Raw genomic sequence first — 17,514 nt, 5'->3', positions numbered from 1 at the left:
CAATGGAAAGGTTTGAAATTAAGGATATTTATAGCTCAGTGGAATGGAGAGACCCTAATGCACCCCTAATCCATTCTATAGAATAACATGTCCAGTCCTACAAGAAAATGGTAGCTATAGCAAATACCACTTTCGTAGACACATGGCCATAGAAACAGGATATTCAGATGTTAACTTTGGCTCGAGTGGATGAGGTATACAGCAGTGAAGAGTAATAGAACTAACTGTTATGTTTGTGGAAGCGCCAGGCCTCATATAGGTACAGTCCCATTATATATCCCAGAGTAATCAGAGGAATGCTTCCTCAGCCTATATACCAATAGCTCCACAAACCACACAAATTGTGAACGGTGGAAGAAGGAATATCCTATAATCAACAAAACCCCTAGACCAGGAGAAGGTATCACCATTTACCTGGGAACTATACTTGCTATTCTATCCCAGGTAACCAAGGTAGATTCATGGGAAACTTTACTGGTGGTTACTGTTCCTCAATGAGTTATAGATAAAGACAAACAACAATGCCAAGTCCAGTCTCTAGGTGATATTTATTGGTTGTGTGGAGATATGAAGCTTAGAACCTGGTTAGAAGGAAACTGTACTGGAGAATGCACATTGACTAAAGTCATTATGCCTGTGCATATCTTTCATAATGAACCAATAGCAGAACAAGAAACTCCCAATAGAAACAGGCGAGAAGTCCCTAAAGGGAGCCTTGACCCCCATGTCCCAGATCAGTTTAAGGCTACAGACTAAGTAAAAGCAGGATTTGAATCTTTCCAACTATCCCTAGTCACCATAAATAAGAATGTAGACTGGATTAATTATATCTATATATATATAGAAGCCTTCAAAGCACAGACTGAACAGCTTAGTGCCACATCTACTATGACGTTTCAAAATAGGATGGCCTTAGATATGATCTTAGCCGAGGAAGGAGGGGTATGTAAAATGCTTGGGGATACCTGTTGTACATACATCCAAGATAACACAGGACCCAACGGCAAGGTAACCATAGCCATAAAAAAGTTAGAAAGCTTTCAATGGAACTTAAAAGAAATTCTGGAGTGTCAGACCCCTGGGACCAATATTTTAACGGAATGAGGGTTAGCAAAAGATGTTGATTCAAATAGGAACAACAGTTCTAACAATTCTTATCATCCTTGCATTTATCATCTGATGTGTGCTGCCATGTCTCAAGATGTGTGAGAAAGCGATGGACAATGCTACTCCCAGGGGTGTGGAAATTTTAAAAAAAAACTACTTGTCCAAGGGACTAAAGCGGAACACAATCTACTTGTCCCTCAAGAAATTCTACTTGTCCTGGTAGATAAAATAATTTCAACCAAAATAGTCTGATCCCCCCACTAGACCACCAGGGATGGATATAAGATTCCTTTAGACACTGCTGACAGCGGTGATCTAATGGTTTAATAGGTGATCGCAGCATGCCAGGATATTAGCGGCCGGAGAGCTGTAGCTAGATCCTCTTACGCCCGAGACAAGCCCAGAAAAGTCTAGATATAACTTTTTGATCACCTTATAAAAAATTTCTAATATGAAGTGACCAAAAATGAGCAATTCTGGACTATTATTTACATTTACACCGTTCACCGTACGGTTTAATTAACATCATATTTTAATAGTCTGGACATTTCCACATGCAGTGATACCACTTATGTTTATTTTTGTACATTATTTTTATTTAAAGAAAATTGGAAACTTTTATTAGGAAAGGGGCTTATTCACATATATATACGCACTTTTTAAAATATTTAAATCACTATTTTTCAGTCTCAATAGGAACTTATGTGTTACTGGGGGGGGTTCTGCTTCTCCAGTTTATGTGCTGCATTTTGTGTCAGAAAATGCTGGAAGTTGCATTTAGTTAGTAGATAACTACAACTCCCAGCATGCCCTGATACAGTCTATGGTTGTGTGGGTGTTGCAGCATGTTGCACTGTATAGTATTACAGTTAAGGTTATTATATAACATGCTGGGAGTTGTAGTTTTGGTTTGTGTCAGCTGCAGAGCCATAGGATGTGTCAAGGAATACTGGGAATTGCAGTTAGTAACTACAACACCCAGCATGCCCTGATGCAGCCTATAGCTCTGCAGCTGACCCGAACCAAAACTACAACTCCCAGCATGTTGCACTTTATAGTTCTACAGTTTAGGTTATGGTCCAACATGCTGGGAGTTGTAGTTTTGGTTCGGGCGTGTTTGTCTGCATCTGTGGGGCTCTTGGTTGGCAGGTGAGTATGAAGGGGGCAGGATTCTGGGGGTGTAATTTAGTGCGGGTGCTACTAAAAATAAATAAAATTAGATGGCCCAACTGCCCTAATGACCGACGTGACAGTCCGCTCCTATACAAAACATTCATGCATACACATATCATACACACACCCGCCACTGCCCCCCCACATCATACATTACATACACACATACACTCACACCATACATACACCTGCCGCTGCCCACCCCACATCATACATCACATACATACACATCACACTTAGACATTATACACACATCATACATTACATACACATCACACATAGACATCATACACACATACACTCACACCATACATATCCACCAGTGTTTCCCAACCAGGGTGTCTCCAGCTGTTGCAAAACTACAACTCCCAGCATGCCCAGGGCTGGAGGCACCCTGGTTGGGAAACACTGATATACACCATATGCACACATCATACATACACCTGCCGCTGCCCCCCCATCATACATTACATACACACATCACACATACACTCACACCATACATATACAACCACCCTTCCTGCCGCTGCCGTCTGCATTCTCTGCCTCCTCACCTGAGCCGCCATGAGTGGACATCAGAGCTGTAGTCCTGGCCGGTGTGAGGTGAGATTTCCGTCCTCCCCCTCACCCCCCTGCTCTGTGTTTTCCCCGTGAAAACAAGCAACCTCCCCGTGGTGGATTAGGTCCTGTCTAGACAGAGCAGGGGAGGGGGAGGGATAGAGCTGTGTGCGGGGGATGGAGATGTGCACGGAGCTGTCAACATCCTTTCTCTCACCCTGCTGTGTCTTCTGAGCTGCGTCCTCCATCCTCCGGGAGGGGAGATAAGGGGGCTCTGCAGTCAGCTGGAGGCCGCCGCCCCCTCCATACACTCTGAGCGCCGGTGTGAGGTACAGACTGCGCCTCACACCGACATTAAAGAAAAATAAGGGGGAAGGAAGTCTGTCTGTCCCTGCTAGCCCGATACAGGGCTAAATCTATAAACAATTCACCTGCCCGAAGCCCAAAACTACTTGTCCCGGGCGTCGGGCTATAGGATTTCCACATCCCTGTACTCCTATTATCACAAACCTCAACTATGAAGAATACCATGATGGACCATATACTCCAGTACAGAAATTCCTGAATACAGAATCATTGTGTATATAAGGGAAAGCATCTGAAAATCTATGTACAAAGTCTGTGGCAAGGGGGCTCATGGAATAGCCATGACTCATCAAACGTACAGCAAGAAGAAAAAGAGTTGGAGACTTAGGAAGATGAGATAGGACTACATGTAAGGGAAAGAATGTAAAATAGCCATTTCAAGGGGGGGGGGATACTGTAATGGATTTAATATATATATATATATATAATCATATATATATATATATATATATATATATATATATATATATATTTATATTTTAATTGGTATAAAATTTCATATTTTTCATCTTAGTTCTTTTTGCTCAAAATTAGCTGACCTGACAGAAATCATCTTCACAACAGATTGAACTGTTTGCAGAGAGGTAAGGGTCACGTCAAACTGACTTTTGGATATATGAGGATAAGAACAAAGTTTAGTCAAACTTGCGCATGACAAAACTATGTATATGTAGACTAACACACACGTCACTAATAATCAATCGATAATGTGGGTGGTGATTTATGTTAATTCTGAAGTCTTTATAAACCCCTGTGGTTGTAATAAAGGAAGGAAGAATTTCTGTACTGAACTATCGTGTCAGTGTGTTATTCACTTCGATGCATGCATCAAATAATAATTGGTTTTAGAAGGGAACAGAGATCCACTAGGTCCTGAAGGAGAGATCTACTTCAGGGGGACATGGGAAGCAGTCTCTAAGGCATCATTATGAAGCAGTCTATAAATGAGGGGGACATGAGGAGCAGACTTTATGAAAGAGGGTGCATGGCGACCAGTCTGCATGAAAAAGAGGGTCTAGTTCTGCAGTCTGTAAGAGAGAGGAGACCATAGTGAGCAGTCTGTGTGTGAAAAAAGAGAGCATGGGTATGTGCCTGGTAGAGAAAGGGAGCAGTCTATGTGAGTGAGGGGACCATGGTGAGCAGGCTTTTTGAGAGAGTGGAATAGGGAGCACTATGTGTGAGACAACAGGCAGTTTTTTTGTCTGTGTTTTTTTTATTTATTTAGATGTATTGTTTGGGGTTTTAATTTATTAAATTATTTTTGGGAGACTAATGTCTATTTATGGTACAGTCACACCTGTTTTATACACGGATATGCAAAAACAAAGCTAATTTGGCTCAATATTGCCTACATTTTTGTGGGATATGTTTTTTGGGTATAGGTTTGCATCCATTTTAAAAATACAGGTGAAACTGAAAAGTCAATCGATTGTATTTTAGTAGTGGCACTTAAGAGGAAAAAAAAGCATAAAGTACTCCAAAATCTCCTGGCAGACAGATGCGTTGACCCTGGACTTAATGAAGCACAGTGGACCAACAACAGCAGATGACATGGCTCCCCAAATCATAGTAATTGGTGGGGGTGGGGGTGGTGGGGGAGGGTTTCATGAGCTGTAAGCCTCATAGTCATCACAATTATGACAAATCATGGCTTGAATTATCTTGCTTTGCATGTAATTTGTCTCTCTCATATATTAGTTTCACCTTTTCAGTTGCAGTACTGAAATAAATAAACTTTGCACGATATTAAAATTTTTCGACTTTCATCTGTATACTTTTTAGTGCTTAGTTTTTATTAATTTGCTAAGCTATGTAAAAACTGTAAAATAAGCAAAACAAAACCCCTCCAAAACTGTATAACCACACTATATGTCACCAAAAATACTTCTATGGGGAAAAAAACAACATATGTTTGTGTTTGTAGTACAAAAAGTAGTGCAGAACTTCTCTATCCCAGACAAAAATATCGTACACAAACAGGGGCAGAAAAAGGTCCAAAATGCCATACTTTTTGGCAACTTTTAGATAATGGAGGTCTATAGGTATACCACACAATACGTTCAGGTACAATTTAAACATATATCCCAGAGATCTTTCCAAACAGAAGAACAGACTCGGCACTGTTACTCCAGTGCTTTTGGCTTGCAGTCTTTTGCCCATGGGAGTTTTCCGTTAGCTAGCAACAGCACTCAAACTGGTCATCTAATTTACAGTCCTGCTGTTATAGCTAAGGAACAATTGTGGGTTCGGACATGGTAATTGGTGCACCAGTGTTGTACAGTGTTTGGATGGAGTTTCCTTGACTGTGCACCACCTGTTCATCTGAATTGCTGACATCTTCCTCTGACCTCTCAAGTTGTTTTTGTCTACACCGTCTCTTTTGCTCAGTGTTTCTCCTCAATCACACAATTTTTGGTATACTCTTGACACTGTTGCACAAGAAAACCCCACAAGGTCCAAAACTAATGTCAGTCTGACCAATGCTACAAAAGTAAGGAATGCAGAGGTATGGTGATGCCAGGTGCAGTCATACATCTGTCTATAAATTATTTAGTAAAAATAGTAAATTATAAAAAGTCTATATTTGTTATTTACACAATTGTCATGGCCCACAGAACTAACACAATACAGCATTTTAACTGCATGGTGCATGCCAGAAAAAGTGTGGATTTTTCCAATTCTCCTTAAAAAAAAATCTTTTGAAAGTCATTCAATACCTTATACTTTATGTACCAGAAAATTGTACTAATAAAAAGTACAACCTGTCCCGCAAAACCCACAAAACTTCCCGCAAAACTTCATATCTACAGAACAAATTGAGAAGTTATGTTTAAAACATAAACATAAACAAAAAAAACTGCTGTGTCAAAAAATAATTAATTAATTTTAGTCGTGGCCATAGGTAGCCTAGTCTGAAACTGTGCCCACTACATAGTGGTCTGCAACTACTAGTTTAAAACCTGAGGTCTGTGAATGGGGCAGTGGTCAGTGGCAGGGGCGTAGCTATAGGGGGTGCAGAGGTATCAGTCGCACAGGGACCCTGGTGCCTAAGGGGGCCCCAAAGTACATCTGTCCCATAAGAGACCAGTATTTGGCACATGTGGCTCCGTTGCAAATTTTGTATCGGGGCTCAGAAGCTACAAGTTACGCCTCTGGTCAGTGGATCACATCAAGATCATGTGCCTGGTAAAGATGTATTAGTTGTTTTTTTTTATTAAAGGAACCCTGAAGGTGCATTGATGAAACGTATACTATAGTTCAAAAACATAAGGTAAATACTAGTGTATCAAAAAAAGGTGGCTAAAAACTGATCTCTGTAGGCAACTAACAGTTCTGCTGCACATCCATACACTTTGCAATATAAGTAACACAAAGAAAACACAGAATTGACGCAACTCCATTTTTTATTTAATGCTGAAAGGAAAAATATTAGCTATGACATGAAAAAGATAAATGGCATTATCCCTCCAAGTGTCCTTTTTGTACGCTGAAGTTCTTAAATCATAAAACAGCGCAGGTTTTGAAGAATTCAGTCCAGCAACTAGAGAACTACTTACAGCACATGTTTCATTTCTTGACAAGACCACTGCTAGATAGTTTACTATTTACTAAGTTCTTGTAAAGGGATGAGACAAACCTGCACTGCATTTAGACACTGGGATTGTCTTAGCCCACTATGGTACAGAACCTTAGCTTTTATGATGAAATGTTCCCTATGCCACACAAGATGCATAGGAATGCCTCACATACTGTTAAAGCACTTGTATAACAACACACGATCCTTATAGCCAATTTTTATATGACATTTATATAACTTAACTACTCGTTTCTCATCCTTTCCAAGGAGACTTCTTGTTGTAAAATGTGGGTTCCATCTCTGCACCCAATGTCTACAGTGACTTCATGCTATACATTTTGTGTCTTCATGCCATTGATTCCTTTTACTGCAGGTCTGGTATGAAAAGCATAATATACACAACTGAGAATGATCTGCAGATTTCAGTACTATTTTTTAAGTAATGAGCTGTTCATCGCTGTACAAGGAGGGGTGATGGTGAAATGAGCTGCAGATCGTGAAAGGTATTTTTAGGATGCTTGCTGATACTAGAATATCGTCCCTCCCAGCATTTACACAAAATATCATACACAACTGTATTATTTCAGTGTATACTGTAACAGAAAACATTTCTTTTAAAACCTTTATTGTATCTACCAGCAACATAGAAAGTACTGATTTAGACAATTCTTAGCAACAAAACTAGGATTTTTATTAAAGATCCGATATTTTGAAGCTCCCATTTCTTGTTGCTGGAGTAAGCAGTCTGAACCTGCCACATTAAAAAGTTACCACGTGGTACTATATAAGATGGACAATGGTGGTATCCAGGCCACTGATATGAGAAAACAAAACTCAACAATGAACTACAGGTCAGCGGGAGGAAAGGGACCACTACAGTAGTAGACAAACTGTAGCAAAGAACTGTACATCACTTAAATGCAAGAAGAGTATTCCACACGTGAGCTGCAGGCTTGTCAGATCATATATAATAAAAGGGACACGCCTGCTCATAACCACAGAGACTTCTTTGAGTGGCAAAGAAGAGATAGTTTACAGGGAAATGCTAGGCAGATAGTATCGTCAGAAAATCAGCTGATCTTTAAGAGAAAGTGTGCAGCAGGTAACATGGTTAACTGGAAAAATTAGCAGGCATTGTGCATGGAAGGGGTTAACATGAGACACTGCAGTCTACCATATAAGGTGTTAATGTGAAACATTCTGCAGTATAAAGCAGGATAAGTTAACCCAACATGCTCTTCACTCTGAAGCAAGGAGGGGGTTACTCTGAGATGTTCTACAAACCAGAGCAGGGATAATTCAAGGTGCTCTAAAGACTCTTGAAGGAAAGGGGTTAAAGTGAGCAGACAGAGAAGGCTTATAGAATAGTAACTGCTGTCAGCTTGTATGAGAGGGGTAATGTATAATTTGTTTAATAGAAATGATATTATTCATACTAAAGATTTCTGGTGGGGGATGTCAGGGTTCATGCAGGCACACTGCTTTTTGTGTCCTGGCTGAGTGACGGTGACATTAAATTTGTATATATGTTTATATGCCCAGATCCCCCTTCCCGATTCCCACTGTACTATCTACAACCCCCAGGTTACTCCAAGTAAATATCTTCTGTGGGACAACTGAATTCCACGTGTTCCTGATAGAATTCCTGGAAAGCCCGTCTAAGAAAGAGAAGAGAGAGATAAAAGTCATCATAAGCTAAGATACTCTGTCACCTACTGTATAGTACATGAGGTGGTTTTCACATTCAGTTGTGGTGTGTGAGTCCCTTAGATTGAGAAACAGTTATAGCACAGATACAGCATAATAAAGATTAGGACTTCCAAATCCACACTTCCATAGAGCCATAGTTTCCATATCATATATTAGGGATCGACCGAAATCGTTTTTTTAGGGCCGATACCGATAACTTATACCGATATTCCGGTATAAGTTATCGGCTATTTATCCCCCCTCGACACCGCTGCAGAACATTGATTTAAAGCGGGCGCTTTAAATCAATGCACTGCAGTGGCTTTTGCGGTGCCATAGGCCGCCGCCACCACCCGCTTCTCTCACCCTACCTGTCAGGGTGGTCCGGGCCATCCATCCTTCCTTCCTGTAGTGTCCGGCGGCATTCCAGGTGGAGGGTGAACTGATCCGGGCTGTCCTTCTTCTCCGTGGGTCATTGTCTCCACTCCGGCTGGCTCCGGCCTAGTACGCTGCATAGACGCCGCTGAGCAGTGACGCCCATGCGCAGCGACGCACCTGATGTCACGGCGTAGCGGCGTCTATGCAGCGTACTAGGCCGGAGCCTGCCCGGAGTGGAGTAAGTTTATTTATTTATTTATTTATTGACTCGGAGGGTGGGGGAGGGGCCCGACCGGTATAGCGGTATGGGCAAAAATCCATACCAGTATACCGCCCAGCACTACGGTGGGGGGTGGTCGCGGTGCGGGGCATTATCGGCTTATCGGCAAGGTAATTGCCGATACCGATAATGCCCAAAATCTGGATTATCGGCCGATAATATCGGCCATACCGATAATTGGTCGATCCCTATCATATGCTTATCAAGGCCAATAAACCTAAAACTAATAATATCTTTTATACAAAGCCAACAGATTCCGCAGCAGTTTACAGTCAAACAACTGTATAAAAGATGGCATAAATGGCTGTAGATACATATATATCTGCTGTATAAAATGACTAGAGGGGCTGGTCTTTGCACAGTGGCACATATGCATTTTGGTGACAAAAAAATATATATTTTTGTCTATGCAATAAATAATAATTAAGTCTGGGGCTGAAATTTGAGATTGTCCTGTCCAAGGTTTCAAGAAGGAGTATCTCCTAGATGATCCTCAAAAGCATGCACAGTTTTATAACACCTTTTCTATTTTCTAATGTATTTATTATTGCTAAATTGTATCTACAAAAAACAGACTTACCCCACACACTCGGCTACACGCCGCATTGAGTCTTGGGAAACAAAGACGTGGCAAGCAAATCGATTTAAAACGGGGTGTTTGGTAATGAAGCCGAAATAACTATGAGACCCAAGAAAAAAAAACAAAGTCAGAAAACTTAAGAAACATAAGAAGAAGGAAAAACATTGCTGTACCTATAGACTGCAAAGTATTCCAGGCAGATTCTGCAGAAAGAATAAGAAAGATCATTCTTTTAGAGAATTTTATAGGGTGCACTGTGCAGCGGAATCCCATTGCCAGCAATGAGATTCTGTTGCATTAGATTGTCAGTGTGGAATTTCACTCAGAAATTCAATGGTGTGATCGTAGCCTTAAAGAGAACCTCAACTTTTATAAACTTCTGACATTTCAAAGAAGCACATCAGAAGCTGTGATCAGTGGGGATCTGGTTGCTGAGACTCCCACAGATTGTTAGAATGAAGGAACAGAGCTCAGCACACCTTCATTTCTGGTTGACTCTTCTCGGTGAGTGCATGGAGTACGGATGCCATGATAGTCTACTAGAGATACGGGAGATTCATCAAAACGTGTGTAGAGAAAAAGTCGACCAGTTGCCTATAGTAACCAATCAGATTGCTTCTTTCATTTTTAAATGGCCTGTAAAAAAAATCTTTGAAGCAATTTGATTGGTTGCTATGGGGAACTGGTCAACTTTTCCTCAGGACAGGTCTTGACGAATCTCCCCATTGGAGTCTGTTGTGGCATCCCCTGGAAGAAGAGCAGAAAGTAAACAATGCCCAGATGAGCACTTCTGTTCTTCCTATTGGTGGGGGTCTCAGCAGCTGAATGCCCACTGATCGCAACATGTCAGACGTTAAATAAAAGCTGAGGTAAACGTAATATTATGGCTGTAAAAATTATGGTTGTACATTACTATGTATTTACAAACAGACATTTTACTACTAATCTGTAAAACTGCTGTTTTATGGATATTTTATGGCTCTTAAGCTAAGTCTCCACTTGTTTTTTTGCACTGTGTTTTTAGGGATTAAAAAAACGCGTTTTTTCCGGCGTTTTTTTCATTTGTGTGGAAATTGCACCTTGCCGTTTTTCTTTTGGTACCCAAAATTTCTTGGGTACCAAAAAACAAAAAGGACGCAGCAGTGATGGAAATTTTTTTAATTAAATTTTATAATTAAATTAAATTTTATATTAAATTTTATAATAAAATTTTATATTAAATTTTATAACCCAATTTTTATTATTTTTTAATAAAGTGTGTGTTTCACTTTTTTTTAAATACATTTTTAAAATTTTTTATGTAGTACTACTACTCCCAGCATGGAACAGACTGTGTGATAGTGAGTGATAGTACCTGTACTATAGACATATATCGTCCATAATATAGCAGAGAAGCGAGCGGGTCTATACATCGCTCGCCTCTCTGCACTATACTCCGGCCACTGATGTCAACAGAAATTCATATTTCCCACCCAGAGCTATGATTGGCTGGATGGTTTCAGCCAATCACAGCTCTGAGGAAAAGATGAATGAATGAGTGGCCGGCCCGGAGTATAGTGCAGAGCAGGGATGCGAGCGATGTATACAGTGTGTTCCATGCTGGGAGTAGTAGTACTAACTAAAAAAAATGTAAAAAATAAAGCAAAAAAGTGAAAAACACACAATACATTTTTATAATTGTCGGCAACATTTTTATTTCCCCGCACACATAAATTGATCCCTGCTTAAAAAGTAATAGTTGTTTTTTTTTTTTTTAAATAATATACATTTCGTTAGATACAATTTTTTCCTTCACTACTGTATATTTTTGAAAAAAAATTTTTAATGGTACCCTACGAAGTTTTATTAAAAACAGCTATCTACATCACTTTTTTGGATCGCTAAAGTCCAAAAAAGTTTAAAAACCGCCTGCAAAAACGCCAAAGTTAAAATCCACATAGCGTTTTTCTTGGCGTTTTCTCACTCCCATAGACTTCTATTGAAGTCACACGCCACGATTTTGACAAAAAACGCCGGTTTGAGGGAACTACAGCGTTTTTTTCAAAACGCCAAAGAGCAAAAAAAAACGCCGAAAATTTGAAAAAACGCCAAAAGGATTAAAAAAACGCCAAAGTGAAAAAACGCAAAGTGGAATTTGAAATTTGCGATTTCTCATTGACTTACAGCTAACATCTGGCCGCAGCGGTTTTTGACCAAAAAAACACCATGCGGCAGAATTGGCCTTTTTCTTTGCGTTTTGCAAGAAAAAAAAACAAGTGGAGACTTAGCCTTAAATGGCCTGAAACTATGTTTCTAGCCTCAAAGAGAAAAATACAGCACTTTGTTCTGGTGTTTTACTATTCACAGCTTTATTGTAGACCTAAAATACAAAACACCATTGCTAGCAGATACCGCAGTTGTTTATAGCAATTATGGATCTACAAATAATCTGTGAATATTAATACATAGGAACAAAGTTTTAGACTTCTGTCTATGGAACCCCACATATTTACATATTTTCGGGAATGTGAGATCACTTAAAAAAACAGAAATTTTGGCAATGAGGTATATTTTTGGATTATGGCATTTACAGTCTGTTATAGCATTTAGAAGGCTCCTGGCTACCATGATAACTGATCAACACCCCACAACACAGTCAATTAGAGACATGGCAGGACTGGCACCTGTCATCTATTTCTTGGTTTCTATTGACTCTGACCTCTAGGGGGTTTAAATTACTCCAATGCTGGAAGTAACAGGCAGCCACTAAGTAAGCAGCGGACTCATTTATGGAGAAACTGTGATAGGGATCTAATAACAGGTTCCCTTTCTGTTTAGAAAAGAAGAAACACTCTATATTGTAACTGATTCCCATCTATTCATCTTGTACAAGTGATTAAAATGTAAGCTCTGATGCCCATTTAGACACATAGTAATGTGCAATGGGACAGACACTAGATCATTCCTTACCAGCTGTTGCGTGGATGACAGCCACAGAAGGAAATATTTTTCATTTGGAAGAAATGACTGCAACGTTCATCCTGTAAAACAATGAAGACAAACTATAGTGTGAATAAGGTCTTGTTAGTCCTGACTTCCAACAGGGACACTGTGATATATTGTAGTGTGATAGAGAAGTATCCAACCTGACTACAGCATTGGTGATATTGCATAGCCCTAGGATCATTCATCTTTGGCCTTTAGCAGAAGGAGTTTGTATTTTATGTACTGATGACTGCCATTGTTCAAATGCCATGGCTCAGATGAATGGTTATAAGCCCAGGAGCTAGGAGGCCACTGCAAGTTGTGCATGTTAATTCTCTAAAACTGAATAATAAATTCAATAAATACTTCTTCATGTACAATTCCTATTAATAGAACTTTATAAATGCATTGTTCCATTTTAGCTAAGCCACGGTGAACCTCTAGGTCACTGTCCATTTTACATTCATTAGTTGTGAATTGTTTGTCCTGTCTTCACTGTTTGTAAGTACCTGTAAAAAAAAAGAGTCCTCTAACATAGATATAAAAAATGCACTTAAAGAAAAGGAAAAAAAATATATATAAAATGTTTCCCATTTATGTGAATTGGACAGCTCCTGTCAATTGTTGCCTATGTGTGGCTTGATGTAAAGCATATTTCTATATGGTCACCTACAAGTATGGATCACAGTTCTAAGGATGCACACCAAAAGTGTATGTAAACCTCCAACAAAAAAGGTGCATCTTTTTTGTTGGAGGTCTACCTATTTCTATATAGTGTTTAACACAGCTCAGGCAAGATGGCTGCCCCCATAATAATGTATTAAAAATTAAATAACGAAAATTACAATAATAATATTTAGCTCTAATCAGTAAAAAAAAATCCCTTTAAGGTGATGGTCAAGTCTCCACCTCTCAATGTACAGTAAAAATGCAAAAAAGTATAGGGAGAGGAAAAAGGTGGCACAACAAAGAATAAGGCTTATAGGAAACTGGCCATTCAGTGTATATACAACTATTTCTTAGGCAGCTGCTCTAATTTTAGCCGTCATGTACCATTTCAGAACGGCATTGAGGGATTTATTGGATTCAATAAAATGTTTAGCGGTTTTTTTCCTTTGCTGATGTCACAGATGGTAAATGAGCCAGTGCTGTATCACTACATTGAAAAGCAGTTCAAACAACAGATAAAAATAAAGTATGACCCTGAGGTTATTCCAAAATTTCTCATACGGAGGTGAGCCAAGAAATCGATGCAGGCGTGCACCCCTCATGCAGCCATGAATCAAGTGCTAAAAAAAAATCGCACAAATCACCCTCCACCCATGAGGAAGGCATTGAATTACGGGTTCATAAAGCCTCACATCGTAATAAACCGGACTCCTTTGAGGAATGCTCTGGAGATTCCTCTGCAGAGGATTACATATCCTCAGATTCTGATGACCCCTCTTACATTCCTAATGACTCTGAGGGAAGTGACACCAATTTTGCCGAATCTGAATATAGGGATTATTCTTTAATGGACAGCTCAGGATTACCCTATTTTGATCCGTCTCAGATAAAGCATCCCCACTCGGGAGAATGGATCCCAAATCCTCAGGTGGAACAATACAATTGCCACTGGTTAAAAAAGGGCTTAGATAGAAAGTCCCATAACAAATTAAGGGCAGAATGCCCAAGGCCTACGCTCCCTTCTAATGAAGCGATAACACCTGAATTAGACCCCATACTCGTGAAATATTTACAAAAATCCGGGAAAAACCCAAAGAAAAGCATTGATTGATCATTTAAGTCCTGTCAGGACAAAGCACTTGACCTTTTGGGGCCCTTAATAAAAAATTTACAAATGTCAGAAGAGGCCTCTGCTTCAGGTATGCCTGGTGATGTAGATACTCTTAAGGGCTGGTTACAACGAGCTATATGCCTTTTTGGCAATGCTAATGAAGCCCTCTCCACTGAATGGAGACGTTCAATTTTGATAAAGTTAGATCCACAGTTGGGTCACTTAGCTAATACAGAATCTTCTACACCAACCGAGGGCCTTTTGTTCGGGGATCAATTTATTAAAGAAATTTCGAAATATGTTGGCCTGTTTTTAACATTAGACAAAGCACAGGCTTCACTCAAAAAAGTATTTTCTAACAAAATTTTTGGGATAGCTGGGAAAAGTCGGGCCCATTTTCCTAGCCGAGCCCCACAGCTTAAATCCCAATATCGAGGCCCCCTTAGCAGGATAGGCTGTCAAATAATGTCCATATCTCTCAACCCCCAACCATTTTTCCCTTACCGAGGACAGCCCTGGAGGGCAAGAGGCCAATGAGGTTCATCCCCTTTGCGACCATCATCAGGTAAGTCTGAATCCACATTTTTTCCATTTTCCAGTGGGCAGAAGAATGCCCTAATTAATACAGACATACCTTGCAAATGGAAATATTTTCATGGTGTGCTAGCCATAGTGAGACGCCAGAGTCACGTCCGGTCTCTGTATAAGCGTCACCTCCCATACGCATCACATGTCAGTTAGGCGTATAGGACGTAGTAATGAAAATTACGTGCACCTGCGCATAGTGGAGCGCATAATGAAAGGCACACTTCAATACGCATGCGCATCACCAAGCCGGTGGAACGCATAGTGGAGCGCATGGTGAAACACATTGATGTGTGCGTTTCACCATGCACTAATCTATGCATTCCACTGGCTTGGTGATGCGCATGCGTATTGACGTGTGCGTTTCATTATGCACTCCAATATGTGCAGGTGCACGCTATTTTCATTACTATGTCCTATATGCCTAACTGACGTGATGCGTATTGGGAGGTGACGCTTATACAGAGACCGGAAGGGACTCTAGCGTCTCACTATGGCTAGCACGCCATGAAAATATTTCCATCTGCAAGGCATGTCTGTATTAATTAGGGCACATATATAAGGGCACATGTATTAGGTAAAGCACAATACCCCTGAGGAAGTTTCCAGGAGGCAATGGAACGTGTGGGGTTCTCGTGTGCCCCGTCCCTGTTGCACCATTGTTATCATCTTGGATACCCTCCAGTATGGGATGCTTGCCTTGTATTGGGTTGTATATGTTATTTCCATATGACAGTTATTACCATATGCACCTGTGACTTTTTGTATGGTTTGATACACTATACTGTATTATTGATTGATGTGTATTAAGACATGTTATTAGGACATTATTGACCTTTATCAACTTTTTAACATTTGGTCATATGTACAGACTGGGGTGCATCAGGTATAACATCTTATAATATCTTTAGGGATGGGTGCTTTTCTCCAGGGGAGGGGTTCATGGCCTCTCCTCTGAATTGTGCTTTGGTACTAATGGGCCAGTTTTAATTGTTTTTTATAAAAAATGTTGTGTCTGATTTTTTTCATATGTCTGTTATGTAATTGTGCAATAAAGATTATTTGTATATTTATATTACATACTTTTGGTGTGCTACTGTATTTCAGTGTAGCTTTCTTTCTATGGGATATATTTCCATTAAACAAGTCTCAGACATAAGAGCCCTTGATATCTCCCACAGACAATATTCACCACAGGGAGTTATATTTAACATTTATATACGCACTAAAACCAGCTTACATCAGGTCTTCTATCCTTCATTCCCTCACCACGATAAACTTTGTGTTGTTAGATATCTCAAATCTTATGAATCAAAAACTAACCTTTTAAGACACTCTTCTTCTTCTCAAGTGCTAATTTCATATTGCAAACCTCACCATCCAGTCTCTTCTGCAACTCTGGCCAGATGGGTCAAACAAGTTATGTCTCTTGCAAATATTGATATTTCTATATTTGGAGCACATTCCACTAGAGGAGCAGTCTCTACCAAGCTCATACAAGTAGAAGCCTCTTTATCAGATCTCCTTAAAGCAGTTAATTGGTCATCTGACTCTACCTTCAAGACGTTCTACTTCAGACCTGAGTCTCATGTATCTATGAATCTCATTTAATTGTTTTTAATGTTATTGACTATAAATGTATTTAATAGTTGTCATTATAGCTTTAAACATGCATATAATGTGAGGCCTCTAGTCTTTAAATAAAATTTGGAGATTTTCCTATCCTAAGTGATGGAAAATATAGATTTAATGAAAGACAGGAGGCGAGCATTTTCCCTCCCTTTATCCCATTCCTATATATGTTATTATCACATATATATTTTCTTTTCACAGCCTACTGATATACATCTGAGGCGGTTACATCCTTGGATCCTCTGTCAATGGAATTTCTACTTACTGATCTTCAACAACTGATATCCTTCGTTGAATTCACCATTCTTCAACACACTGCTTATGTTCCTTATACTGGACTTCTGAGTTATTCTTCCTGAAGGAATAGACTGTTCCTGAATTCGGCGATCCTGCCTGTTGTTTGCTTTTATGTGTTCTTTTTTCTATTTTATGTTATTTTCAGTTATTTAAATTGTCAAAGAAAGAGGGTGTGGCTTATTATGCGGTTCCTTATATTATCTAGGCTGCATCCTCACTGGTTATGGTTATGTATAGCACACTTGGTTGTACACTCTCAATGTAAAGTTTTTTTCTTCACACGTTTTAATGTTGCTGCTATAATTTTGCAGTAAAGAAAGAAATGCATATAATGCTCTCCTCCTGTCTTTCATAAAATCTTTATTTTCCATCACCTACGACAGGAAAATCTTCAATTTCGTTAAACCAAATAAACATATAACTCTCTGCTAGCATAACGCTTTTTTAAATGCTTACAATACTGCTGCTATTCACTAGTTGATGCCATCTAATTCTTTTCTTGTACCCACTTTTACAGAGTAATACTTGCAGTCTCTTTTTTCTGTCTT

At 39.6% G+C, this 17,514-nt stretch overlaps 2 protein-coding genes across 2 annotated transcripts in view; one reads left to right on the top strand and one right to left on the bottom strand.

Moving 5' to 3' along the window:
- SHANK3 (SH3 and multiple ankyrin repeat domains 3) overlaps window positions 1-17,510 on the top strand; it is a 502,635-nt gene extending 485,125 nt beyond the window's left edge. Inside the window, exon 24 of the mRNA XM_056573015.1 lies at window positions 16,871-17,510. Coding sequence (XP_056428990.1) covers window positions 16,871-16,889 — 19 coding nt within the window. The 3' untranslated portion in view covers window positions 16,890-17,510. The remainder of the gene's footprint in view (window positions 1-16,870) is intronic.
- MAPK8IP2 (mitogen-activated protein kinase 8 interacting protein 2) overlaps window positions 6,591-17,514 on the bottom strand; it is a 78,686-nt gene continuing 67,762 nt past the window's right edge. The window contains exons 10-12 of the mRNA XM_056573016.1: window positions 12,658-12,728; window positions 9,709-9,807; window positions 6,591-8,439 (exon numbers count right to left, since the gene is read on the bottom strand). Coding sequence (XP_056428991.1) covers window positions 8,367-8,439; window positions 9,709-9,807; window positions 12,658-12,728 — 243 coding nt within the window. The 3' untranslated portion in view covers window positions 6,591-8,366. The remainder of the gene's footprint in view (window positions 8,440-9,708; window positions 9,808-12,657; window positions 12,729-17,514) is intronic.

Source organism: Hyla sarda, chromosome 4, assembly GCF_029499605.1.
Source record: "Hyla sarda isolate aHylSar1 chromosome 4, aHylSar1.hap1, whole genome shotgun sequence".
Taxonomy (NCBI): domain Eukaryota; kingdom Metazoa; phylum Chordata; class Amphibia; order Anura; family Hylidae; genus Hyla; species Hyla sarda.
Note: the sequence above shows the minus strand (reverse complement) of the source record. Positions and strands in the feature narration are given on the sequence as shown.